Source organism: Phytophthora cinnamomi, assembly GCF_018691715.1.
Source record: "Phytophthora cinnamomi strain GKB4 chromosome Unknown Contig24, whole genome shotgun sequence".
In the NCBI taxonomy this organism is placed as follows: domain Eukaryota; phylum Oomycota; class Peronosporomycetes; order Peronosporales; family Peronosporaceae; genus Phytophthora; species Phytophthora cinnamomi.
The window spans coordinates 571,022-596,187 of record NW_027150957.1 but is presented as its reverse complement, the minus strand read 5'-3'; the positions used below and the strand labels follow the sequence as shown (position 1 = coordinate 596,187).

Sequence of the window (25,166 nt, the reverse complement as noted above, 5' to 3'; positions counted from 1 at the left end):
CGCCATTTTTTGTTGTGCCGGGCGGGGAGACTCTATGACCAGATAGCCTACCCGTACACTTTAAAAAGTACGGGTTTGTTGATGTATCGCAACTCGGCTTCAACGCGATTCGCTTTTAGTGCACTGCCAGTTCCTGGACCACCAGCAAACAAATCGAGGGATTATTACACTGGCGGCACCACCAGAAGAGTAACAGATGCAAACGCGTTGCAAAGAGCAATTCCTCACCTCCAATCAACGGTAAAGGCCGGCACTGAATACCTTTGCCAAAAGTTCCGCATATTCTTTCAGAGCCCATTTGTTAATTTGCTTCGACCCCGACAGTAGGAACTGCTTCGTTCAGTCAGGATGTTCTTGCGTGCCACGCTTGCCAGTGCAATTGCTGTCATTGCTATCAGCGGAGCTCAGGCTGGTGGGAACTTTCAAGGCAAGAGTTACCAGCAAACCACGGAGCAACTTCTAGTTGGCGAGTACTACAAACCTTCTGCGCGGGAAGCCTCGGGTGTTCCTAACACTACCGCTGCGTTCCACCGCTCGCCGTGCCCGGCACTCAACGCGCTGGCAAACCACGGGTACCTGCCACGCAACGGCAAGGATATCCCCAAGGGCGTGCTCAAAGCTGCGATCATGAACATTTTCAACATGGCGAACGACACCGCCACAACGCAGGTGGGCCAAGTTTCCGATATCTTCTCACTCGACTTCTTGAGCAAGCACAACGCGCCCGAACACGACGCATCGCTGGTGCATTCGGACGCTTACTTTGGCCACGATCCGATGGAGGTGAACATTACTCTCGCCAACGACGTGCTGGCTCGTGCCGATGGCAACGGTATGATCACCACGACGGCTATAGCCAAAGTTCGCAAGGATCGTGCGGCGCTGTGCGAGGCCAGCAACCCCGAGTGCACGTTTGGAGACGGCGAGAAGAAGAAGGCGTTCACGCAAGCTTCTCTGCTGCTAATGGCTTTCGGGCGAGGTGACACAATCTCCGTTCAGCATGCTCGGTCGTTCCTGGTCGAGGAGAAAATCCCCAGGGATTTTGTGAAGGCGAAGGAGCCTGTCTCGCTCGCGGCGCTTGCTAAGAAATCCGCGGAGCTCGTCGCTCAGGCCTCGTAGGTAGCTTGAAGCAGCAACCCAACGCAACCCCCTCTTTTACCCGTAATACAAGCCTTGAAGTCATGGTACATGCACCAGCCTGCACTTCAACTAGAGGTCGTAGCCTACGATGCATAGATGCGTAAGTCCCTCAATCCGAAAGATCCTGCTCAAGTCTCAGCATGAACATGCGCATCCCGACCAAGACCCTGCCGAGTGGGGCCCAGCTCCCGACCATCGGCTTCGGCGCGTACCTGGAGAACGACGTTGCCAACTCGTACAACATCGTGCTGTCGGCCCTCAAGCAGGGCTACCGCCACATCGACACGGCCCAGCTGTACCACAACGAATCGGAGGTGGGTCGCGCGGTGCGGGATTCGGGCATCCCTCGAGAGGCGATCTTCGTGACCAGCAAGCTCTTCCTGACCGAATGGGGCTACAAGAGGGCCCTGGCCAGCGTCAAGCGGAGCAACGAGCAGATCGGACTCGGCTACATCGACCTGTTCCTGCTCCACGCGCCGGGTGACGCTGCTACGCGAGCGGAGACCTGGCGTGCCCTTGAAGAGCTCCATGAGCAAGGAATCCTGAAGGACATTGGCGTGTCCAACTTCAGCGGCGCGCACATTGACAAGCTGATGAAGACGGCCAAGGTGAAGCCCGCCGTGAACCAGATCGAGCTGCACCCGTGGCTCACCCGTCCCGAGACGGTCAAGTACTGCAAGGACCACGATATCATCGTGGAGGCCTACTCGCCGCTGGTGAAGGCCTTCAAGATGAAGGACCCGACGTTGAACGAAATCGCGAACGAGGTGGGCGCGTCTCCGGCTCAGGTGCTGGTAGCCTTCAGCCTGGCCAACGACATCATCCCGCTGCCCAAATCCGCCAACACGAAGCGCCAGAAGGATAACCTCGAGGCCATCAACGTCCAGCTGTCGGCCGAGCAGGTCGAGCGCCTGGCCGCACTGGACGAGTACTTCGTCACGGACTGGGACCCCATCCGCGATGAGGAGGTGTAATCACTGTCCCCTCCCCAGGCTTTCAGTCGATACCGTACAAGTGGTTCAACATGTACATGTAAATTACATGATGTCATGCAAGGTGTTGCGTGTTGCTCCTGCTATGATACATGTACATGCACAAGCCTGGAAAGTAAGTGTCTCTCGGAGGCCCACACTGTCAGCTTTTACTCTGCAGCTGGCGCGTCCACTGAGTTGCAGGTGTTCCGGTGGAATAAATCGCTGCAGTGTCTTGTTGTTGATGGCCAGCACACAGCCGATGGCTTGGAATGTTACGACTGGAAACGGAACCTCGCAGTCTTTTGCGAGGTAGTAATCTGCCATTCTGGTGTGGCACACACCGCGCAGTTTCTTTCGCAGCGCCGCCCCGTCCACGTCCAACGGTTGATACTCTATGTGCATCGATTGGACAAAAACAATCGAATCAGCCAATCACAGCAACCATCCGGGGGGATGGGAGCAAGCTGGTGTTCCCCACACCAAAGCGTCCTCCCTGCCCGCACCACCAGCCTTTTCACAGTTAAGAGGTAATTTTGTATCCAACATCTCTCAATGCACACGCCGTCCAACCACCAGTTTACATCAATAAAGAGGTTCCTTCCTTCACAAACCCCCGCCTACCCCGTTGTCGGGTCGTCTTGCCCGCGGTCAGTCGCCCCAACCAGTCTGTCTCTCTCAGCTGCAGGTAGTCAGCTCGCTAGCCAGACAGAGGACGAGCGAGCCTCCAGGTCCGCAGGAGCGAAGTGACCGCCAAGGGCTTCCAGGGCTTCAGGCTTCAGGCTTCCAGCGCCGCCATGATCAAGGTCAAGTGGGACTCCACCTACCAGCCCGCCGCCAACGGCAACGGCAATGGCTCCACCACCACCAATGCCAACGCCGCCACGGCCGAGCGCCCCACGCTCACGGCGCTCATGGACGGCATCGTGATCAGCAGCACCAGCAGCACCAGCAGCAACGTGGCCGGCGCACGCCGCCCGCCCATGCCCAAGTGGGACATGGGCACGATCTCGGAGGACACGATGCCCGCGGCCTTCACGGCGGCGTCCGCCGGCTGGGCCAACGAGCGCTTCGAGCTCACGGAGAGCGGCGAGGTGCGCAACCGCGCGAGCAAGGCGCGCATCTCCAAGCAGGAGATCCGCGACCACGGCGAGGAGGTGCTCAGGGGCCTCATCGACCACGTGCACACGCGCATGTTGCAGGAGCTGCTCTTCCTGGAGCAGGCCATCCCGCCGCTCGAGTTCGAGCGCAGCTCGGTCGAGTCGGGCTTCGAGCCGGGCTCGAGCCACACGAGCAGCAGCGTCAGCAGCTCGGTGCGCTCCAGCTCGTCCAGCATCTGCTCCACCAACGACGGCTTCCGCATGATGATCGACACGGACGAGCCGCGCTGCATCTTCCACACGAGCAAGAACTTCAGCGTGGCCGAGAAGCTCCTGGTCTTCGTCTGCTCCTTCCGCGGACTCAGCTGCGGCATCTGGAGCCGCAGCGTGCTGCTCAAGGACGGCGTGCAGGTCGGCTCCATGCTGCCGTACTTCCAGAAGGCCATCGCCGCCGGCTACGGCATCCTCGTGATGAACCCCAACATGAACACGCAGCTCATGGTCACGCAGGACGGCACCGTGGAGAAGATGCCGATCCGAGGCTCCAGCAACGCCGACGAGCACTGCGACCACGTGTGGCGCAACTACATTTTCCCCTCGGCGGCGCACAAGGTGCACTTCATCGCGTACGGCTACGGCGGCGTGCTTGTCACGCAGCTCATCGCCAAGTACCGCTACGAACTCAAGAGCCGACTGGGCAACGTGGCCTTCATCGAGAGCTCGCACAAGATCGACCCGTCCTGGAACTCGGGCTTCAAGCGCTTCTTCTCGCAGCACAGTATCTCCTGGTCCCGGTCCGACTTCCCGGTCAACACCGAGTTGAGTCGCGATGCCACCGCGTTCGCCGCTAGTGGTGGTCCGAGTGGTACTGGGACGGCTACGAGCAGCGACGACGCGTTCTCCGCCACTGCGTCGTCTCCGTCCTCGCGCTCGCCGAAGAGCCCAAGCGCTGCTCAGCTAACTGGATTCGGCTGTATTTGTCTGTCTGCAGGACCATGCGAGGGTGCGAACGAGAGCCCTGCTTACACAACGAAGGCGGTGCTGGACACCGTCTTCGCTTTCTTGGCGTCGCCCACGCCCTACGAGTTCCAGCGCCGGGCTGCACGCGAACTACGGCTTAACACACTACTGGAGGAGCAGCAGCAGGCTCGAGTACAGACTCACGAGGAACATGCTGGTCACTCTGGACGTGAAGGCCAAAGTGGCCGTGGAGGTCATGGTGGTCACGGTGGCCATGGCGCTGATAATGGGCGGCCTCCTCGAGATCAACCAACGCGCGGACGGAAAGAATCGGTGTATGATTCCGTGCTAGGAGGTGCCGCTGGAAATGCTTCTCACGAACTGAAACCCCGCGAGTACGACTCCTTGACAATTGATGACTTCGACTTGCTCCGTGTGGTTGGCCGGGGTGCTTTCGGTAAGGTGATGTTGGTTCGACGAAAGGTGCCGCAGCAGCAGAAGGGGGCGCGGTTATTAAGTCCGCGCACAATGATGTCCATGGGTATGACCGCGCAGCAGATTGCAGGTGCATCTGGGGGTGAATCTGGCAAGGTTTATGCCATGAAGGTGATCAAGAAGGCCGCTGTGTTTGCCAAGAACCAGGTGGAGCACACGAAGACAGAACGCCGTATTTTGCAGGGTGTGGATCATCCATTCATGGTAAAGTTGCGTTATGCGTTCCAGAACGATGCGAAGTTGTATTTCGTGATGGACTTCTACAATGGCGGCACGCTTCACTTCCACCTGCGGCGTGCGATGCACTTTGACGAGGTGCGCACCCGCTTTTACGCTGCGCAGCTTGTGTTGGCCATCTCGCACCTACACACATACAACATCGTGTACCGTGATCTCAAGCCGGAGAACATTTTACTGGACGACCAGGGATACATCGCGCTTACGGACTTCGGTCTCTCGCACGACCACTTCGATAGCAAGGACGGTATGCAGACCTTCTGCGGTACACCGGAGTACATCGCCCCTGAGCTCATTCGTCGCGTGCCATACGGCAAGGCTGTGGACTACTGGTCGTTGGGCGTCCTAATTTTCGAGATGCTTGCAGGCTACACGCCGTTCTACCACGCAAACCGCAAGCGCAACTTCCAGAACATTGTGAAGCTTCCGCTGCGGTTCCCGTCCGAGTTCTCCGATGACGCCCGCTCATTGTTGCGTGGCCTGATCTGCCGCAACCCAGCTAAGCGACTCGGGTCCGGCCCGTGCGGCGCCCAGGAGATTATGGATCACCCGTTCTTCGGCAGTGTGGATTGGGAGAAGTTGTACAAGCGTGACGTGCATGTGCCTTTCAGGCCTGTGGTCAAGTCGGACGGTGAAGTGAACAACGTCCCCGAGTTCTTCAAGCGACAGGAAGTGGTGGACTCGGTTGTCTCCGACGCCCCGATCGGCAAGAGCCACGTCTTCCAGGGCTTCTCGTACACTGACCCGTACAACCTGTAATGTAACAGGCAGGTGAAGCAGGAAACAGATATTAGTGAATGGTCAAGGCCGCGTTATTGATGTGCCAGCGTAGAACAGGGAGAGGAGAAAAACTAACATCATGGAGTAAGATATCTAGCAAGCAAGCTACGATCAAGTGTACAATGCGTGTGTCTTTCTGAGGGTAACAAGACACGGAATTGAGTGCTCAGGGTGTCCATATTCGTACATATTCGTAGCAACGTAGCAAACATGCATCAACTTGGTATCAGTTTTTGGATAATAGCTGTTCACATTACTCTGTGGACACGATCACTTTGTCATTGTCGAGTGCACTAGGCAACCAGGTTCCCTAGCAGCTCTCAGTAGTACTTGATCTCGCGGTCGTTCAGCGGCTGGGTGGGGCGGTTGTCCGAGGCGTCTTTCGTGGCCGGGAGGTCCCCGTACAAGCTCTTCACCTGGCTCAGCTCGTCGTACGAGATGGAAATGGGGTTGTTGAGCACCCACCAGTCGACCACCTCACTGCACGGAGGCGTGGTCAAGCTCCCGTTGTAGTTGAACAGGTGGCTCTTGGCGACTAGGCCGTTGAGCAGGTCGGCGTAGTTGATACCGCTGTCCTGCAGGTCGAAGTCGTCGCCACCAGTCTCCAGGTCGTTCCAGAGGTTCTTGATGAAGGCGTTCTCCTCCACGTCCGGTTCAGCGATGAGGAACACGCCCGTGACCAGGATCGTGCCCGTGTCGCTGTCCTTGTGGACGAAGTGGATCTCGGCGTCGTAGTGGTAGTCGTCCAGTGCGTGCTCCGACGTCGCGTGCATGTGGAACTGGGCCAGCGCATACTCGCGCTCGTCGAAGTTGATGGACTTGACCGTGCAGTCTACAGCATAACTCCATAGCGATTAGTTTGGGTTATTCAGGTAGAACTCGGCCACCAGACTTCCACCCACGCTCGTCTCCGTTGATCTGCCACTTGTACAGGTCCTCGAGCTTCTTGAGCTTAAATTTGCTGCAGTCGCCTCCGTACTTGAGTGGGGCGTACGCCATGCCCCAGTCGTTGTGCGAGAGATCGCGAACAGGGATGTTGATCGGGGACTGGTGAGCTCCACCGCAGGACGGGTACGAATCCTTCCAGTCAGCGGGACCTAGCTCCTCGTCCGTAGTCTCACTGTACCCCCACTTCCCCGTCGCCGCCTGCCCCGCGGCCACCAGGACTGCAGCCAAAAGCACGACACGAGGCGCTGATCCGAGCATCTTTTGCCTGCGTTTGAAGGCCTCACGAATTGAGATGGCGACCAAGCTGTGAACTCAAGAATGCCTTGGTTGCCCGAGTCAGAACTCCCATAGCGACGGCGGCAAAGATCCAAAAGCCGAAAAGACTACCGGACAGGTAATCGACGGCTCAGAAATGCCCCAAAGCGCCGCTGACGCAAAATGCTCAGCCGTCCATTAGCTGGATCGGATTCCTACGTCGCTTCGTGCCTACGTGCCCAACACGGACTTTGTGCCGCACACTATGTCCACGCGCTGGGAAGGTCAAGTGAATCACGTTGATTCCACAGGATAAACGGAACGCTGTATGAAAACATCTCGGGTATCCGGCCGTTTGTGAGTGATCATTAAGTCACTGGAGCTACGAAGGACAACTTCAAGGGTGCAGCGGAGAGCTGCGCACAGGATACGAAGAAGTGTGCTAATGTGGTCGTAACCTGTGTGTTTGTCTTCTCGATTTGGGCAGTTGTGCTGGACCAGCTTATGCAGCCCCCGAGCAGTAGCAAGCGAACCACTAGGTCTTTGTCGTGTTTTTCATCAACTACTCTTCTTCATAAACCCAACGGTAAAATCCTCATATCTCGGATCGTGCATTGTTGCCAGGGTCGGAGTTCTGGGGATCTCGAACATGTTCGCGATATCGTTCGGGCCCCAACCTTTGTCGACCCAAATTTTGAACTGGTACGTCAGCATCCTCCCAGCTAGCCTTTTCATGTCGGGGATATCTTTCAGCGCATGGAAAAGCGTAGCCACTTTACTCTGCTGCAATTTGTTGGTGGTCCGAGAACCAGGTGGTTCCATTAACTGTTCGATAGTAATCGGCGAATCTGAACCACTGCATGAACTTGCTCGACGAGGTCGAGCTTCGTTGGGGTTTGCTCAAGGTTGGTAAAGCCTAAACAATAATTTGGGGTAAAACCCAAGTCCGTGAAAAAGCCTTATCCTATCTTCCACTCCGCATCGTCCACCTTTGCAAGTATTGAAATGCCCGAAAGATCTCCTCGCTCTTCGTCATTTTCACTGCCATCGTTTTCCTCCACTTCTGTATCGTTCGACCTCATAAATTGTTCCACACCGACACCAGAGGTGGTTATCTCCTTCGTTGTTTTGGATTGCCTGCATTAGTTCCTGCAAGAAAGACAATCGCGATCAGCGCCATAAGAACGCTGGTCACGCGCATTATGCTTCTAGTCTTGGACAGTCCTTGGTTAGTTGGGGGCAAATGTGGAAGTGGAGAACAAATGCTGCAGTGCGGAAGCCTCAAGCCTCAAGCCATCAACTCACACGGCCCCACTATCTCCTTTAGGACTTCCCATGCGGGCAATCCATGATGACCCCAGGAGCCAGTGGCAATCATGGATTGCGGTGGAAAGTGCCCGCAGCAATCTGAGCCAGAATAAATCCCAGACCCAGAAGCTGGCTAGTTTTGGTAACAGCGAAGATGCAACGTCGTGAAAAGGGGGTGTTTTGTACTCAAGACGGCTCCGACTCCCTCACTCTGCTTCGAGTTCATCCACACTTGCACCTTCTCGAAAGTAGCGTCGCCTGACGCGGTCAATCCAGTACTTTAGCATTACCATCGTTTAGAATCTACTGTACCTACAGTTACTGTAACAGTAAGGGTGGGTTTCTTATCTTCCTCCACAGGATCCTGGGACGGGCGAGAGTCGTGCGCGCGCGCGTTTCTGATCAGGAAAAAAGCCGTGGGTCGAACTCGAGGCCTTTGGACTTCGTCCCACCCGTCTCAAAATACTCGACGCTGATTGGCGGAATTCTTTGTGGGACGACATAAGAAACCCGGCCTAAGAAAGCCGTGCTTCGCCCGGAACAGCTCTGGATTTTAATGTGCGGACCACACAGCATGCAACAATAGGTAGTTTCTTGCTGTAGTACTGTTCTCGTCTTTTTTTTTAATAACGGAATATAGGTAGTTTAGTTGTTGTTTCCACTACCCTAATTGGATCTAGTACAGTAGCAGGAGCTAAAGGAGAACTGCGCTGCAATGCTAAATGGGAAGTTTGTCTTCACTTTTTATCAGTCACACTGCGAGAGAGCACTGAAACTGACACTGTATCACTACATAAGACTGGACTGATGTCTTTATCCTCTCGGTCTTGGCCCGAACGAGATCAAAAGTGAGCGTTACCAGAAGTGCGGAGTAACATTTACTGAAATAGTGTGGTGCACACAACGTATTAAAAGAGAAATGTGCGTCACACCACATATTATTTTGTATTTCGCACTATGAGCGGCGCTCCTGGCATGATGGCGGGCGGTCCCCGCGGTGGCGTCAACGTCGGCGGCGGCAGTTCCACAGGCCGCGCCATCTTCGCACTTTGCGGCGGCCTGGCGGGCGCATACTACGGCTTCTACCTGCAGAGCAAATACATGGAAGAGCGCCGGGTGCGTAATAATATAAAACACAGAAAAGTTGCCTCAACCTCACCCTGTTTTGGCATCACAGGTCCACGCGCTGGTGGAGACGGAGGCACGCAAGCGTCTGGAGGCGGAGAAGGCCACCCACAAGTAAATTCAGAGCAATAAAACACACCTTGTTCTGTGATAAATACCGTCGCTATTTGAAGTATTCAACTGGCCATAGTGGGCAGAGCCACTTCCCGCACAGCGGAGACCAGCAGCAGCATTTGCTTCTGCTGCTGCACCAGGATCTCGACCAATTTGCGCTCCATTGCTCGCATTTCCTGCTCTTTCTCCTCTCGACGAGCTCGAAGTGATGCCAAAGTTTGGTCGACTGTGCGAATTTCGGCTTTTTTCTTCTCGATTCGCTCCAAAAGCGCCTCGAACTCTTCGTTCAGTCGACGCTTTTTGGCCACCACCGCCATATTCAGTGACCCGTTGCTGCCGCCGGACTGCAGCATTAAATCTCGGAGGGAAGCTTCGATGGTCTGCGCTTCGGTTTGGAGAGATTCGACGTCCCGCTCCAAAGTGACTTTCATCTCTTCAACTTCTTCCAGTTGTTTCGTGACAATCGAGATCTCGTTGGATAACACAGCACTCGAACTGCGGTGAGCTACCAACTCATCGCGTTTGTAGTTGGTCAAGGTTTGAGTCATTTCGCCGTGCTGCGACTGGACTTGGCACCAAGTTTCCTGAATTTTGGCCAGGAGGTCTTCCCACCGAGACTTTTCGTCGGCGAGTTCGGTTTTGAGCCGATCGAATTTGCCCTCCATTTCGGTTCGTGACGTTTGACTCGCTTGTGCTTCCTCGGTGATTCTCCGCATTGCACGCATGACGAGGTGGAGGACGTGGAACGCAGCCTGCTTTTGCTGTTTTTTGAAGTTTTCTTGAGTGTCGAATTGCGCGTCTTCTGCTTCTTCGAGCGCAGATCGAAGAGAATTCAGCTCGGCCTCGAGATGCTCCTTCTGCTTTTTCAGTTCAGCCATGGCTCGCTCGACCTGCTCAATTAGTTTTTCGGAATCTTCTTGAACCTGCGCAATAGCGTCTTCTTGCTCTCGAAGTAGCCTAGCCTCTTGAACGCCAATCTGTTTCTCCAGTTGTTTCGAGAAGTTCTCCTGAAGCTGCTTTACCATTGCTTCTCGTTCGATGTCGAGATCTTTGCGCAGTGATTCGAGCTGGTGCTTATGGGAGGTAGCAGTAGTCACAGCAACCTCTTCGAGTTTGTCAGTCCAAGCTTTGTCCATCTCCACACGCTGGTTCTCGTGATCTTCTTGCAGGCGTCGGACAGCCGATTCTTTCTCCTCGACCAAAGAAGCCATCAAGCTGGTTTTATCTTCCATCAGTTTCTTCTCGAATTGAGTTCGCTGTTCTTCAAGCTCTTGCGTCCACTTGGCCGTCAACTCTTGTTCTATCACCTCACCACTAGCGTCTAAGTGTTCTTGAGCTCGCTCGCGCTCATGTGTAGTGATTTCATCGGTAAGAGCCACAAGCGCTTGTGCGTGCTGCTTTTCCATTTGACTCTTAAGCTCCGCAAGTTGGGCCTGGAACCTCATCTCGTGACGTTCTTCCGCGGCTCGGATTGCGGCAACAGCTTCCTGCTGCACTTTATCAAGTTCTTCGCGCTGCCTCTCCTTGATCTGTAGTGCCGCCTGCTGCCACTCCTTCTCCCGGTCTTGTAGACCTTCATTGTATGCCATCTTTTTCTCCGCTTCTTGGCGTTCTTGAAGCTCTTCCATTGCTCGCTGCCATTTCGATGTGCACTGAACGACGGCAGAGCCTTTGCGCTCGTTCATCTCCTTTTGCAACGAAGCCAGTTGCGTGCTAGCCTTCAACTCAGCTTCTGCAATAGTGTCTTGAAGAGTTTTCTCCTGAGCTTTACGGAGATAATCCATTTCCTTCTGCCAGTGCTGAGTAACGGCGTCAATCGCCTCCTTCAACTCTGTTTGGTGCTGCTTTAAATTCGCTGCAGTCTCAGCCGAGTGAATGTCTGCGTATCGCTGTCTTTGTTCTTCAGACAGCATTGTCATTTGGGCAGTAAATTCTGTTGCACGCTCAGAAATGACCGCGTTGTGAAGTGCCTGCAACGACTCCATCTCGCTAGCATGATCCAGCGCAAGCTTACTCGTTGCCGAGCGTAGCTGCTTCTCAAATTGATCACGTTGAGCTTGAATTTCGACTTGGAGAGCATTCTGTTCAGTGTTCCATTTCTCTTCTTTGCCTTCCCAATCAGCTCGTAATGCACTGAGTTCGTCTTCAAAAGTGCACGCCATCACCTCACACTTTTGCGCTAGTTCTGTAAGCGCTTCTGTCAATCGAGTGTTATCCTGTTGCACCTGACCATTTTCGCCTCGAAGTGCTTGGATAGTTCCCTGTGCATCGTCGTCGGTGGACTTGGAGATTGACTCGAACTTGTCCTTCAACTGCTGGAGCTGTGCGGCATGCATGGCTGCGAGATCTTCCTGCAACTGGGACTTTTCTTGCTGGTAGAATTCATTCAGTTCTTCTCGATCTTTGTCATGCTCCTCTTTCATCCTTCGAATCACATCTAGACGTTCGTCGTGTAGCGTCTGCGTCATTTCGTCACATTTTGCCATGTAGTCATCACGCAGTCGCTCTTCAAGCCGACTTAGCTCCTCCGCTCGCCTCTGTTCCTGATTTGTTTGCAGACGGGAGAGACTCGCATGCAGCTTTGTTCGAGTGAAAGCACGATGCTGCAATCGTAGACGCCACAACGCAACCTTCTCACCCAGAACCAAAGCCAACATTGCTGACGCTTTCTCCTTCTTAGCTCGGACTTTTTCCTTCTCAAGCTTTTCTTCCAGCACGAGCATATCGCCTTGCGATGTGGCTAACTTACCCATGTAGTGGGTATTCTCTTCCTCTAATCGCTTGATTTGCGTGTTTTTCTCCTCCTCCATCGCCTTCAGCGAATTCTTCACGGCTGCGAGTGACTTCGACATGCGCTCACTCGCATTCTTCGCGTAGGTCTGCTCCTTGACGCTATCCTCTTTTGCTGCTAGTAGCTGGGCACGCATCTCGCTCACCTCAATTCTCGACTTGTCGATCTCGTCACGCTCAAGCAGAGATTGCTCTCGAGCCTCCGCAAACTTTGTCTGAACTTCTTTCAGCTGTCGATTCAGCAGAAGCTTCCCCTCCTCCAAGCACTCGATCGTCCCTCGCAGTTCATGTTCTTGGTTTTTCTTCTCAGTCATCAACGTGCTAATCTTCTGTTCGCTCGCTCTCAAAGCTTCCTCCATAGCGTCCTTCAGCTCCTGAATCTCGTACTGAAGATCGGTGACCTTCTTCTGACTTTTCTCCTTCATGTCTTGCTGGTCTTCGAGTTGGCTCTTCAGGTATTGTCGCTCATTATCAAGTCGACGAAGGAGAGCTTCCATTTGAACTCGTTTGGTCTCCTCGCTGGCATTCATCACGCTCATTGATCCGACCTTCGCTGCATCTTGCTTGCGTTCCTCCTGCAGGGCTTCAACTTGGCCTTCTGCATCTACAAGCTGGCGGGTGAGTCGAACATTCTCCTCGACCATTTTCTCCATCGCAAGTTTGGCGTTTGCCTCTCTGCTCTTCCACATAGTCAACTCCTGAACGAGATCCGTCACGTTCGCCTGCAAAGTGACGAGTTTGCCCTGCAAAGCCGCTTGCTGGGTTGTAAGAAGCTCTTTTTCTTGAGACAACGAGCTCTCAATTCGCTCCATCTGCTTCTTGAAGGCCTCTTCCTGCTCTGTGAGCGCCTGCCGCTTATCGATTTTCATTTGCTCCATAGCGTTGGTGATCTGTGCGAGATGACTCCCTAGTTCCTCTTTGCACTTCATCTCGGATGCGAGTTGTGCCTTTAAGTACTCGATCTTGTTGTTGAGATGCTTCTCCATCGCTTCCACATCCTGTTGAGCCACGGCAGCCGACGCGACCGCATTGACGGATTGCCCTTGGTTTCTTTGCTGGACCTTGAACGCTGCAACTTGGCGCTCAAGACGCTGGTTCTTGTCTTCTAGTGCGACAACTTTGTTCTTGGTCAAGTCTTCAAGTGCTGCCTTCGCGTTTTTCGCTTGCGTCGTCGCGATTTGTGCTTGGCTTTGAAGAGTTAGCATCTGCATCTGTAAGCCCTCCGCCTTCTCCTTGGCTGAGTGATCACTAAGACGTAGCGTCTCCATGTCCAGTTGGTATTTCTCATGCAACTTCTTGAGTTCTGCTTGTTGCGACTGCACGAGTTGCTTCTTCGCCTGCTCCTTCTCCCGGTTGACCTGATCCAGCTGGAGATTGAGCGAGTCGATCGTTTCAATGAGGCGAGTGATCTCTTCGGTTGAGCTGCTGCTGCTATCACTGCCTCTTGGCTTCACCTTGCTCTGCTTCGAGTGGAAGCTGTATTCCAGCTCGAGTAGCTGTTTCCGCGCTTGATCGTCTTTTTCTCGGAGCATCGCTGTACATTGCGTTCGGGTTTGTAGAATCTCCTGCTCTAATTTGCTTCGGCGTGATTCGACTCCTGCCAACCGCTGCTTCGTTTGTGCCAACTCAGCTTCCAAGCTGGACACCTTATCCGCTAATACTCCATTGTCACTTGAAGGTTGAGGGGGTAGATTGACAGTCGATTGCTGGTTGCTTCTAGAATCAATCGTCACTGAACTATGGTACGTTTTTTTCTTGTGCTTTGGCTCCTGATGCGCTACATGCAGCGACGGTAGTACCGCGTGTTCACGTGAACTACCCGAGCCGCTTGCAGGCCTCTCAGTAGTATCGTCAAGTTCAGGCCCGTTTGAAGCCCGCATGTTTTTGGTATCCGAAGTGTGCAGTGACTGGTCTTCCGTGTTGCGATCGATCATCGCGGATTGCTTGGCAAGCTCCTCGAAAAACATTTTGTCATAGGGGTCACTAAAATCATGTTCAGCATATCCAAAGTTTTCGCTTGGCTTGAAATCTGTACTAACGCTGGTATCGATGCTGGGATTCGGTCGGGATACTTGAAAGCCCATGTCTCGGACTTTGTTAATGGATGAGTACACTCGATGACAGTTCGCGCATACCAGAACCTGCTTGTAGAACTGCGTAGGATTCGAGCGGCCGAGCTCCATACGGAATACATTGTCTGCTTCTTGCCACTTCAATCCAAATGCAGCCTCGTCCAGCTGTAAAGATGCATCTTGCAGAAAATCTAGCTCAGCGTGACCAAGTAGCAGATTATTGTTGCCCATTTTGAATCTCTGACCAGTATCTTCCAAAACCACGTCGTCAATGTCCGCGAAATTGTCGTTATAGCTAACAGTGTCTTGTGTTCGCAGAGCCTTCAGTAACCTCATAAGACCAGAGAGTGATGCCAACGAAGCCTGGCAAAATTCACCACGACATCTTGAAGCGGGATTATCACTTTTAACACCTGCACTTGCCTGTAGGTTAGGGAGCGATGATTTCTTCTTCAACAAGGATAGTCCGCTGTCGTGTGGTTGCAGCTCCACGTGCCCGATGTGGGTCAACCAAAGCGTCTGATTTCCATCGAACACGAGCTCCAGAGAAGCTGCAACGACCTGGGCGTCTCCTATTTTGGAAAGAAAATCCACCACTGTTGCTGTCATAGTCTCCGCATTCTTGCAAATACTTGTCGACAGTGGGAGTGAGGTTTGAGTATTCCTAGACCTCTCATCCAGATAACCTGCTCGGCTTTCGATTCTAATGTCTGGTAGAGTGGATCCTCCGTCCTTTGAAACTTCAAATTCGGCTTGAATATGACAGTCTTCATTTCCATGAGGCGGTATAAAAGCCTGCAGTCCCTCAATTTTCCTAACTAGCGACGACGACCCGCGTTTCCCACCATCAAGAGCTTGTAAAATCTCTTCGATCTCGTTAGTATCAACCAGCTTACGCGAACCATCGAGAAAATTCACAACCGCGGCCCACTTTATCCTCTTGTCACCGGATCTCCCAGCTAGCTGCAAAAATCTGTCGCGGATTTTATCCACGGGCAATGCTCCATTCTTCGACATACGTTTGCGCGAAATCGCACCGCTTTTCCCAGTGAACAGCCACAAGTACGAGTCGATATCGCCCGTGTCAGCATCGCGGTAGAAAATGATGGTGTCAGCCATTCGGACTCCGCATTTCTTGCCTTCACTCCAGAGCGAAACGTGCGCCCACTCCCATCCGCGCACCACAGGCTCCGACTGGTACGCAGAGGCTCGCAGCGCCTGCTTCCGCCGCTTGGACATCGTCGTAGTACGCCGCCACTTTTGGCGGTGGTTTCTCGTCGAAGAGTGATGGTCAAACTTCAACATAGTGACCATCACTCCACTTACCTGCCAAATCGGGCGAGTTGCAGTTGTACCTGCCTGCTGCATATAATTTTAGCTGCTCTCGGGCTCCGTGGCGAGTTCCTGGCAGGTCTCACGCCCGCCTCGCATGCGTGACAGCTGCACGCGCCGGTGGGTAGCAAACAATCAGCACGAGCGATGAGCGACGCCTCCGAGATTGCATCTCCCTCCTCCTCGGACGACGAGCGCCTAGTCAACGTCTTCCGAGACAGTCTGCGCGATGGAAAAGTGTGCGCTAAACTCCACGGAGCTCGAGGGGAGCCGGCGAATGGAGACTTGAAACTGCTGGAGGATAAAGTGACGCTGGTCTGGCAGCCCAAAGCGATGCCCCTGCAGAGTTACATGCCGCCGTCTGTGGTGGCCAAGTTGGTCATGAACGGCGTCAGCGTGATGATCACAGACGCCAAAAGCGTGAGAACAGGACGGCAGACCACCAACTTCGTCCGGACTATCAAGTATTTGACGACCGATGAGCTCCCGGAGAGCGACGACAGGTGCTTGTCTCTGTGTTTCGCACCACAACCAGCACCACCTCCTCCTGCATTGTCAGCAACAGCAGAAACAGCCACTTTGACAGATGCAGCTGCAAGCGGTTCACCGTCAGAAGAACCACAACCTAGCACGGCTGGCACAATTGAGACGTTTGATCTAGAGTTTGAGGACGAGCACACGCGAGATATTGCGCGCGCGTTCTTCCGACAGCAAGCTGGGCTAGAAAGGAGTCACGAATCGGAAGAACCGGAGACTTTTAGTGATATTCAGATTCCGAGTGGGCTGTCAACTCGCTGCTACCAGATTGTTGCGCATCCTTCTTTTGAGTTGGCGGTGCTGGTTGCCGTGGTCGGCAGTATGATTTCTGTGGGATGGCGCTCGTTTCGATATGTGACGAATATCAAGGACGATGACGAGATAGCGGAGGTGGCGAGGTTTGGAATGACTATCTTGGAATACTTGCTGCTGGTTTTCCTCACCATAGAGCAGACTTGCAAAGCCATTGGTCTCGAAGGAATAATGCCTTTGCTGCGAAGCAAATGGGACGCATTTGATCTCTTCGCGGTGACGATTAGTTGGCTCGCTGTGCTGCCGTTCTCATCTCTAGCAGGCTTTAACCTGCTTTCCTTGCGTGTATTCCGAGGCATGAGGATTTTCAAGCGTTGGAAAAGCTTCCAAGAGACGATGGAGACGTTCTTGGTGTCATTACCGATGGCCGGCAACGCTGTCCTTTGCTATTGCTACTACCTCTTCCTCTTTGCGATTCTGGGCATGTATCTTTTTAACGATTCACTCTCTCACCGTTGTGCTATCCAAGCGGATTCAGACTCCTTTATCGCCCCGATGTCTGCTGGAGAAACTAAGACGTATGTTGCCGAAAATCCGGTACATTTCTGTCGGATTGACGACCCTGCTACGGTTTGCAAGTCGAATATGGAGTGTGTAGCGATGTCACCACCGGACCGAGGGTACACAGGCTTTCACTCGTTCGAAGCTTCCTTCCTGACAGTCTTTTTGATAACCATGCGGTCAGGGTTTGGACCATCACTGGACGGAGCACAGCAGGTTTCGTCCTACTTCTCGATCATCTATTTCATCGGCCTTGTAGTATTCGTCAGCTACATGATCTTGTCATTATTCGTAGGGATAGTACGAGGCAGCTATATTACCGTGTCGATTGTTCGCGCTGCAAAGCACGCTGAACAGGAGAAACGAATGGAAAAGTACCTGACGAAGTCTCGAGTTCAATTCCCGAAAGGGACGGAAGCGTTTCCAGACGTGATGCAAGTTGTAGATGCACAGTGGCAAGTGTATCGAGCGCGGTTTAAAGAATGGCTGCTGCAGTCTCCGCTCTTTACGAGATCCGACGGTACGTTCCTAAGCTGGTGCAGGCTGCGGCAAGAGCGGATATTTTTCCTTATCGAGCCTGGCAGTGCCACTATGGACAGGATTTCCTCAATTGCCGAGTCACTAGCGTTCGAACACCTAATGAATCTCGTCGTGTTCTTCAATTCGGTTTTGTTCGCACTGGAATATCATGGCATGAGCGAGAGCTACGCTGCTCGGTTGTACCTGATCGAGAACTTCCTCATGCTCGTGTACGGGACAGAATTTATTATCATTGGAGCCGCTGCTGGCGGACTTTTCAGCTACTTGCAGAACCCCTGGAACCGATTAGATTTTGTGCTCCTCGTCATTGCGTGTGTCGAGTTCCTGCTGCTCACGTGTTCAGTTCTTCTCTACACGGACAGCTACGCCCGAGGGATTTTCGTGCTTCGCTTGTTCCGTTTAGTGAGGCCGTTCCGGGTTGTGCGTCAGAACAACAAGCTGCTGCTTGTGCTCGACGCAATCCTGTCAAGTGTTCCTGCGTTCTTGAGCTCGATTGCGTTCCACATTTTACTCAACAGCGTGTTTGCTGTTGTTGGCATGAACTTGTTCGGAGGCAATTTCCCGCTTACGATGCAGTCGCACTTCAACACTTTCAGTGACAGCATGCTCACACTGTTCAAATTCTCCAACGGTGGCAGCATTTGGCCGATCTTCCACGCATCACTCCAGGCTAGCTCGTTCTGGGTCGCACTGCTGTATTATCTCACTTACGTTGTCTTGTGTCGATTCATCGCACTCAACTTTATGTTGGTTGTCTTGCTTCGCAACTTCGCGATGAAGGGGGATGAACGGAGGAAGACACTGAGCGAATTGTTCCAAGATAGGATGTTCGCCATGCAGCGCATTCATCTCTTCGACATGTACACTTTTGTCGAGGAGTTTAGCAATCTCTACCAAGGAGATGTTATGAACGTCAGTTTGCCTGGAAGTGCTAAGAAGCGTGCTCAAAGAGCTCTATCGGCTTCAGAAGCGTTCAAGGCGCGGTTATTTAATGTTTTACCAACGTCAGACTTCTTAAAACTGAAGGGATACTATGGTACAACGAAAATCCAACAGGACCGCAAGTACATCCAACTGGAGCCCCCTACACCTGCTAATGGGAAACACAAGAACCAAGCTACTGTTACTCCAATTGAAGACAGCACTGTTAGTGTCACTGCTCATGCTGCTGCTAGTGCCGTAATTGTCCCTACTTCTGGCCCGGAAAGTCCGACAGACATTCAAGCTTCCGATGAGTGGACGGGCTGGACTTCTTCGGGCGGAGCAACAGGATACGTGAGGCAGTTTTTCGATGGACATTGGCTTATGGCGGACGTGTCCTTGTTCCTCTTCCCCCCACAGTCATGGGTGCGTCTGAAAGCACGTCGACTGGAGAAGGAGACTGAAAAATACATCTTCGCGGCGATTGTGATTCGCACTGTCATGCTGACTGTGCAGTCTCCGCTATACTCGTCGCTGATTCAGGAGCTAACAACTCTAAGTGACGTCGTCTACGCTTTTGTGCTCTTCTTCGAGTTTGCACTGAAGGTCATCTCGCGTGGCTTCATTTTCACACCGAAGAGTTATCTCTCCGACACGTGGAACCAGATCAATATGGTCGTTCTAATGGCCTGTTCGCTCTTGCTTCTATTGCCTCACTCGACAATGATTTCACTATTTCGGCTTGGACGGGCGTTCGGTCCTATCCGCGTATTTTACCGCGTGAGGACATTTCGAGTCATCACGGAAGCTCTGGAGCAGTCCGCGACACCGCTTTTCTACTGCGTTGTGTTGTCTATTTTCCTATTTTACTCTTTCGCGACGCTGGGGATGCAGATATTTGGCGGGAGGTTCGCGTACTGCAGTGACCCATCCATTGACACTGAGGACAAGTGCGTTGGAGTATTTTGGAACAGTGCTACCGGTATCTTAACGCCTCGAGTATGGGGGAATCTATCGGGTTTACACTTTGACAACATCACCGGAGCTATGTCTTCAATTCTGTTCTTGGTCTCCATGAAAGGCTGGCTGCCCATTGTAAACATTGCGATGGACTTTGCGGATGATTCTGATGTCAACAACGAGCATCAAGCGTCCGCCATTGCATCAACGTACTTCGCTGGGTTTTTCGTCGCGTTCCTCTTTTTTACGAGATTCTACCTGCTCAAAATATTCGCGGGCATCTTGATGAACAACTTCCGCTGCTACAATGGAACACTGCTACTTACTAACCTTCAACTCATCTGGCTACGAAAGAAGCAAGCGATCGTAGCGATGCGTCCGAAGTATCCGCTACCGACAAGTAAGTTTATGCAACTGGCTCAGGTCTACATGCAAAAGCGCTCGTTCCGCGGATTCATCAGTACAGTAGTAATTTTACACACGTCACTCTTGGCTTGGTATCGCTCTCCCATTCACCACGCGAATACCGACGGAGACGTGAGTGTTTCGGCGGGTGTTTGGTGGTTCCACTACATTTTCTCATTGATCTATGCATTTGACGCTGTCCTTCGTGTTGCCGCGGTGGGATGGAGAGACTTCCTCATGAAAGGATTCACGTGGAGAACGTTCAATAGCTGCACAGCGTTTATTATGCTGGTGGGGCCTCTCATCTCCGACTCCCCGGTATTGCTCATCTTGGGAATGACTCGTGCGTTTGACTTCAAACACCTCTCTTTGGTGCTAGAGCGGTCTCGTGCGCTTAGAACATTGTTTCGGACTCTACTGGCGAGCGTTCAGCTTACTCTAAAGGTGACGCTTTTGCTGGGCTATGTGTTGTTCGTCTTCGCGATTGTGGGAGTGCAGGTATTTTCACTTACGCGCTGGGCTTCCGGGTTGAACTCCAATCTGAACTTGACAACGTTTCCCATGGCCTATTCGGCCTTTGTCAAGTTTGCCGCTGGCGAAGACTGGTACGCTACGTACTTGGCATCCAGTGTAGCACCACCTCAATGTGTGTTATGGGGTCGTTCTTCCAGTGACTGTGGGTCGCCAACGATCAGCGCTTTGTTTTACAATATTTTCTACGTGTTGGTCGTGCTGATCTTGCAAAACCTGTACGCTTCCACGATGGTAGACACCTACGTGCTCATGTCGGCCAGAGTGGACGATAAGGGCCAGCTTTTAGGTTTCCAAGCCACACACCTGCAGCGCTTCCAGGTGACTTGGAGTGACTTTGACACGGATGCATTGGGACTGTTGCACAGGAAGCACTTGCTGGCATTGCTTACCAAGCTCGAGCCACCCCTCGGGCTTGGCACACACAGGGCCATGGTAGAAAGTCTGAGGAACGAAGACATGAAAGCTGAAGAACTGGCAGCTCTGTCCATCGCAGTTCATCGACGAAGACGCGAAACGTTTCACGACATCGAAGCTCGTATCGCCGAGCTGACGTACCGCGTTCGGCTCGGTCTTGGGAGCTACGACGGTCTCAACGGCAGTGCAAACGCCAGTATAAACCCCGACCAACTGTGCCCACCAAACATGTTCCGATTCACGGACTTACTGCTGGTTCTCACGATGAGAGTTTTACCTTTGGAAAGCCTCACAGTTCAGGAAAAAGTCGATGAGTTAGCCATGCGTGGGTATGCCTTCCGACACCGCAAGACGATCTTAATTCAGTCGGCTTTTAGAATGTTCCGAGTGCGACGTCGAATGACCAGCAGGATACGAAAAGCCAAGCGTGAAAGCGAGATCAAACGCTTGGAATCTGAAACCATGAAGGCGAAAACTGCAAGTGGAGCACAACCCAAAGAACTTCCTAAACCAGCTGAAAGCGACCACGAAAACCGAAGAACGCGAAGTAGTTTATCGTTGAATCTGCCATCTCTGGCGCTACCAGCGTGTATGCAACTACGAACTGCGACTTCTGAGCGATTACGAGCCCCGGCATCAGTCGCTCCGATCCTCTCGGAGCATTTAGAGCTGCAGCCAGAAGCCAGCGACGGAAGGAAGTGCTCCATCTAAAGATGCAACACTAAAACTTACGCAACTAGGACGCCGTTGTAAAAGCGTTTTCAATTTATTCGATAACCAGCCGTATGCATAATATATAAAAGCGACTTGAGCTGCTAGCAAGGGCACCAACTCCGGTGCGAGTTTGCGAGTATGTCGAAATCTTTTCCTTCAGACGTCGTGGCACTCTCCACCCTACTTAGCGACGGCGGTTGCCGATCTCCGAGGCCCACGAGTGCGCGTTCTCGAAGCCGTTCTTGGCCATCTGGAAGTCCTCCCACGTCTGGCGGATCTCGTCGCCCGTGCTCATGACGAACGGGCCGTACTGCACCACGGGCTCCTCGAGCGGCTCGCCGGTCATGACGATGACCTCGAGCTTGTCGTCGTCGTCCGCCTGCAGCAGCACGCCGTCGCCTTTCATCTCCATCACGATGGCCTCGTGCGGCTCGATCGAGTGGTCCACGCACTTGCCCGTGCCCGTGACGGCGTACACGAAGACGTGGTGCGTCTCCGGGATGGGGTACTCGAGCTTGGCGCCCTTGCCGAGCATGAAGTGCACGTAGGTGACGGGCGCCTCGGTCTCGATGGGGCCGCGCTTGCCGAAGACCTCGCCGGCGAACACGATGGCCTCGATGCTCTTGTCGTCGTTGAAGGCGTGCGGCGCCGTGTCGCGGCTGATCTCCTGGTACCGCGGCTCGATCATGCGGCGGCTGCGCGGCAGGTTGATCCAGAGCTGCAGGCCGTGCGCGGGCACCTCGCTCTTGGGCATCTCGGCGTGCATGATGCCCTTGCCGGGCGTCATCCACTGCAGGTCGCCGGGGCGCAGCTCGCCCTTGTTGCCCAGGAAGTCCTCGTGGCACATGTGGCCCTTGGACGTGGGCAGCACGTACGTGACGGTCTCGAAGCCGCGGTGCGGGTGGTCCGGGAAGCCGCCGGGCAGCCCCACGTTGAACTCGTCCAGCATGAGGAACGGGTCCAGGTTGCGCAGGCGCGTGGTGCCGATGGAGCGGTGCACGCGCGCGCCGGCGCCTTCGCCCTGCTCGCGGGCCACGAACTTCTTGGCGATGAGGCGCGGCGTGAACATCTTGGAGAGCGCGGGCTTGAGGGAGCTCGTGGTTGCTGTGTGCTGTGTGCTGGGGGCTGTTGCGCTCGAGGAGGCAAAAGCAGGAATGGGCAGCGGGGAAGGAGAATGGACTCCATTATGATGGAGGATGGAGGGGGGGGTACTGGGCAGTTGAGGTGAGACTTGTCTTGTTTGATGCGCGTGAGAGCGCGCAGCCTCGCGATTGGCGGAAAAGGCGTGATTACGCGAACAGAATGATGTATCGCTTCTCGTTGACTTGGCGTTTGTATGTCGAGGGGTGATGGGCTGATTGCCACGTCACGCCGTTCTGGTGGTAAGCGCAATCTTGCCTGCCGAAAGTATCCACCACCGGCACGCAGTTCTCACGCAGACTGGGACTTTCATCTTCCATGGCCTGGAGGAGAAGGCGAAGGCGATTGCGTGGGCGGGTCAGCCACGTGGACGCGTTGTTGGAGTGTGCGGGTGCCAGGTCTTCTTGATCTGGGATTCTGATCGCCAGGCGAAGGCATCGATCGGGTAGGCCACTGTCAAGCTTAACATTTTCCTACAGGGGGTAGCAACAACTTGTTGCCAACAAGTGCGTAGGTCTCTGGCGAACAGGAGAAATGTGTCGCCTACAGTGTAGTCTTTGTTGTGTCGACCGATTTTTTTTGGCTTTGCACCAAAATTGCATTGCGGTCGTGACGATAACTACGAGTGGGAACTCCAAAAAGTGAAGCTAAAAGAATGGGACAAACAAGGACTAAAGGCTTTGAGCAAAGCCAGATTTATTTGTTAACAGGCTGTCGATGTTGTTTGCGCTGGACCTGTAAGGCATACCAAACCCTCGAAAATTCGCAACCTACGGAAGTCCAATAGTTCGCGATTTTTAGTGACACGAGTTTAGCTAACAACAGCAACAATGGCAACATGTGAAATTTGCAAAGTCGCGTTGCTCCGCCTACTTTCGCGGACTAAGCCTTGATAGGGCGGCCTATCTCGCGCGAGCATTCTCGAACTCGTTCTTTGCCATCTTGAGATTTGTAAACGTCTGACGAATTTCCTCGACTATATTCATCGTCCTGCACTACTGGTTCATTCAATGGCTCACCAGTCATCACGATCGCCCCCGGTTTATCATCCTTAGCTGCAGCCAGTAGCACTGTTTGTGAATTTTGAAATTTACGAACTGACTGTTGGTGCTGTCGCAAACGTGTTTGTCTGTTTGCCTCTTGTCATAGCCGGGGACTTTCCACGGAGGCCGGAGATAGGCAATATCTTGGACGAGCAGCCACTCCGTGGAGTGGTCCGCCCTGCCAACCCGCACCCCGGTGTAGGATAGTTGGGTGGGCTGGAGGCCCCAAGTGCCGAAAAATGCCCCATAGTGTAATGAGGGGTATCAGAACCCGGTCCCGAAATGGGTCGGATAGCCACAGGCATCCCCACCAGAGCAAGCCTCAAGCCTGGTGTGTGGGTTCTGGTGGCTTAAATCTCTCTTGTCATAGCCCCCGAATCAGCTACGAATGCCAAAGCCACTACTTTGCCAATTGAAACCCGGCCTCATGGAGGACGCTGCGCACAAACACTACCAGGTACCAGTATATAACGCAGCGAAATTGATTTACATGTGTAAGCATGTTCTGAAGCTAAGCAATATTGTAAGCAACATTGTAGAACTAAATACTGAAATTCACAATATATTTATTAGAGAGGAACCTCTCACCTGATGTCTCCAGTGTTGCAATACAACTTAGTGGTGGCGACGACGTGGGGCGATCTCGGATCTCCATCCATGTGCATCTTCGAACCCATTCGTGCGAAGATCGAAATCCCGCAATGTGTTTTGAATATCTTCTCGCGAGGACATCACAAACGGACCATACTGGTGCACAGGCTCATTCAAAGGCTCCCCAGTTATCACAACTACCTCCAAATTATCATTCTTCGCCGCCGTCAGCAGAACTCCGTGACCGTCGTTCCCCATCGCAATCGCCTTATGTTCTTGAACATCGGCGTCTGCACACTTCCCCGTGCCAGAAACACCGTAGACGAACACGTTGTGGCTCTCTGGGATAGAATACTCCATCGTAGCTCCAGGTTTCAACAAAAAGTGAACGTACGTGACAGGAGCCTCCGTCTCGACGGGACCCTTGTAGCCAAATACCTCTCCAGCAAAAACGATAGCCTCGACGCTCCTGTCGGCATTGAACGCGTGCGGCACCGACTCTCGACTGATTTCTTGGTAGCGGGGCTTGATCATCTTTCGCCCCTTTGGTAAGTTGACCCAAAGCTGCAGGCCGTGCGCAGGTTCCGTGCTCGTAGGCATCTCGGCGTGGACGATGCCTCGACCCGGCGTCATCCACTGCAGATCTCCAGGTCGTAGCTCCCCCTTGTTGTCCATGAAGTCTTCATGCCTCATACCCCCCTTGGACGTTGGGAACACATACGTGACGGTCTCGAAGCCACGGTGCGGGTGGTCCGGGAAGCCACCGGGCAAGCCGACGTTGAACTCGTCCAGCATGAGGAAGGGGTCGAAGTTGTACAAACGAGGTGATCCAATGGAGCGGTGCACGTGCGCGCCCGCTCCGTCGCTCACCTCGCCTGCCAGGAAGCTCTTGGACACTTGGCGCGGCTTGAACGCGGACATCTTGGC

General features: G+C 53.5%; 9 protein-coding genes across 9 annotated transcripts; 5 read left to right on the top strand and 4 right to left on the bottom strand.

Moving 5' to 3' along the window:
- Positions 1-348: 348 nt before the first annotated feature.
- On the top strand, positions 349-1,119 carry IUM83_15304 (uncharacterized protein; the record flags this gene model as incomplete). Its single annotated transcript, XM_067940108.1, has 1 exon — positions 349-1,119. The coding sequence occupies one exon, from the start codon at positions 349-351 to the stop codon at positions 1,117-1,119; it is 771 nt and encodes a 256-aa protein (XP_067794419.1).
- A 161-nt stretch (positions 1,120-1,280) lies between these two features.
- IUM83_15303 (putative aldehyde reductase) lies at positions 1,281-2,114 on the top strand (the record flags this gene model as incomplete). The annotated part of the gene is made up of 1 exon (XM_067940107.1): positions 1,281-2,114. One exon carries the CDS (start codon positions 1,281-1,283, stop codon positions 2,112-2,114), a length of 834 nt encoding a protein of 277 aa, XP_067794420.1.
- Positions 2,115-2,908: 794 nt separating this feature from the next.
- Positions 2,909-5,662, top strand: IUM83_15302 (AGC protein kinase; the record flags this gene model as incomplete). Its single annotated transcript, XM_067940106.1, has 1 exon — positions 2,909-5,662. One exon carries the CDS (start codon positions 2,909-2,911, stop codon positions 5,660-5,662), a length of 2,754 nt encoding a protein of 917 aa, XP_067794421.1.
- Positions 5,663-6,003: 341 nt separating this feature from the next.
- IUM83_15301 (carbonic anhydrase-like protein) lies at positions 6,004-6,889 on the bottom strand (the record flags this gene model as incomplete). Its single annotated transcript, XM_067940105.1, has 2 exons — positions 6,004-6,515; positions 6,586-6,889. The coding sequence occupies 2 exons, from the start codon at positions 6,887-6,889 to the stop codon at positions 6,004-6,006; spliced, it is 816 nt and encodes a 271-aa protein (XP_067794438.1).
- Positions 6,890-9,169: 2,280 nt separating this feature from the next.
- IUM83_15300 (uncharacterized protein) lies at positions 9,170-9,437 on the top strand (the record flags this gene model as incomplete). The annotated part of the gene is made up of 2 exons (XM_067940104.1): positions 9,170-9,310; positions 9,372-9,437. 2 exons carry the CDS (start codon positions 9,170-9,172, stop codon positions 9,435-9,437), a joined length of 207 nt encoding a protein of 68 aa, XP_067794490.1.
- Positions 9,438-9,495: 58 nt separating this feature from the next.
- IUM83_15299 (uncharacterized protein) lies at positions 9,496-15,534 on the bottom strand (the record flags this gene model as incomplete). Its single annotated transcript, XM_067940103.1, has 2 exons — positions 9,496-13,757; positions 15,315-15,534. The coding sequence occupies 2 exons, from the start codon at positions 15,532-15,534 to the stop codon at positions 9,496-9,498; spliced, it is 4,482 nt and encodes a 1,493-aa protein (XP_067794510.1).
- Positions 15,535-15,774: 240 nt separating this feature from the next.
- Positions 15,775-21,462, top strand: IUM83_15298 (Voltage-gated Ion Channel (VIC) Superfamily; the record flags this gene model as incomplete). The annotated part of the gene is made up of 3 exons (XM_067940102.1): positions 15,775-19,798; positions 20,183-20,408; positions 20,475-21,462. 3 exons carry the CDS (start codon positions 15,775-15,777, stop codon positions 21,460-21,462), a joined length of 5,238 nt encoding a protein of 1,745 aa, XP_067794511.1.
- Positions 21,463-21,649: 187 nt separating this feature from the next.
- IUM83_15297 (pirin-like protein) lies at positions 21,650-22,534 on the bottom strand (the record flags this gene model as incomplete). The annotated part of the gene is made up of 1 exon (XM_067940101.1): positions 21,650-22,534. One exon carries the CDS (start codon positions 22,532-22,534, stop codon positions 21,650-21,652), a length of 885 nt encoding a protein of 294 aa, XP_067794518.1.
- A 1,729-nt stretch (positions 22,535-24,263) lies between these two features.
- IUM83_15296 (pirin-like protein) lies at positions 24,264-25,160 on the bottom strand (the record flags this gene model as incomplete). Its single annotated transcript, XM_067940100.1, has 1 exon — positions 24,264-25,160. One exon carries the CDS (start codon positions 25,158-25,160, stop codon positions 24,264-24,266), a length of 897 nt encoding a protein of 298 aa, XP_067794519.1.
- Between the last annotated feature and the right edge of the window lie 6 nt (positions 25,161-25,166).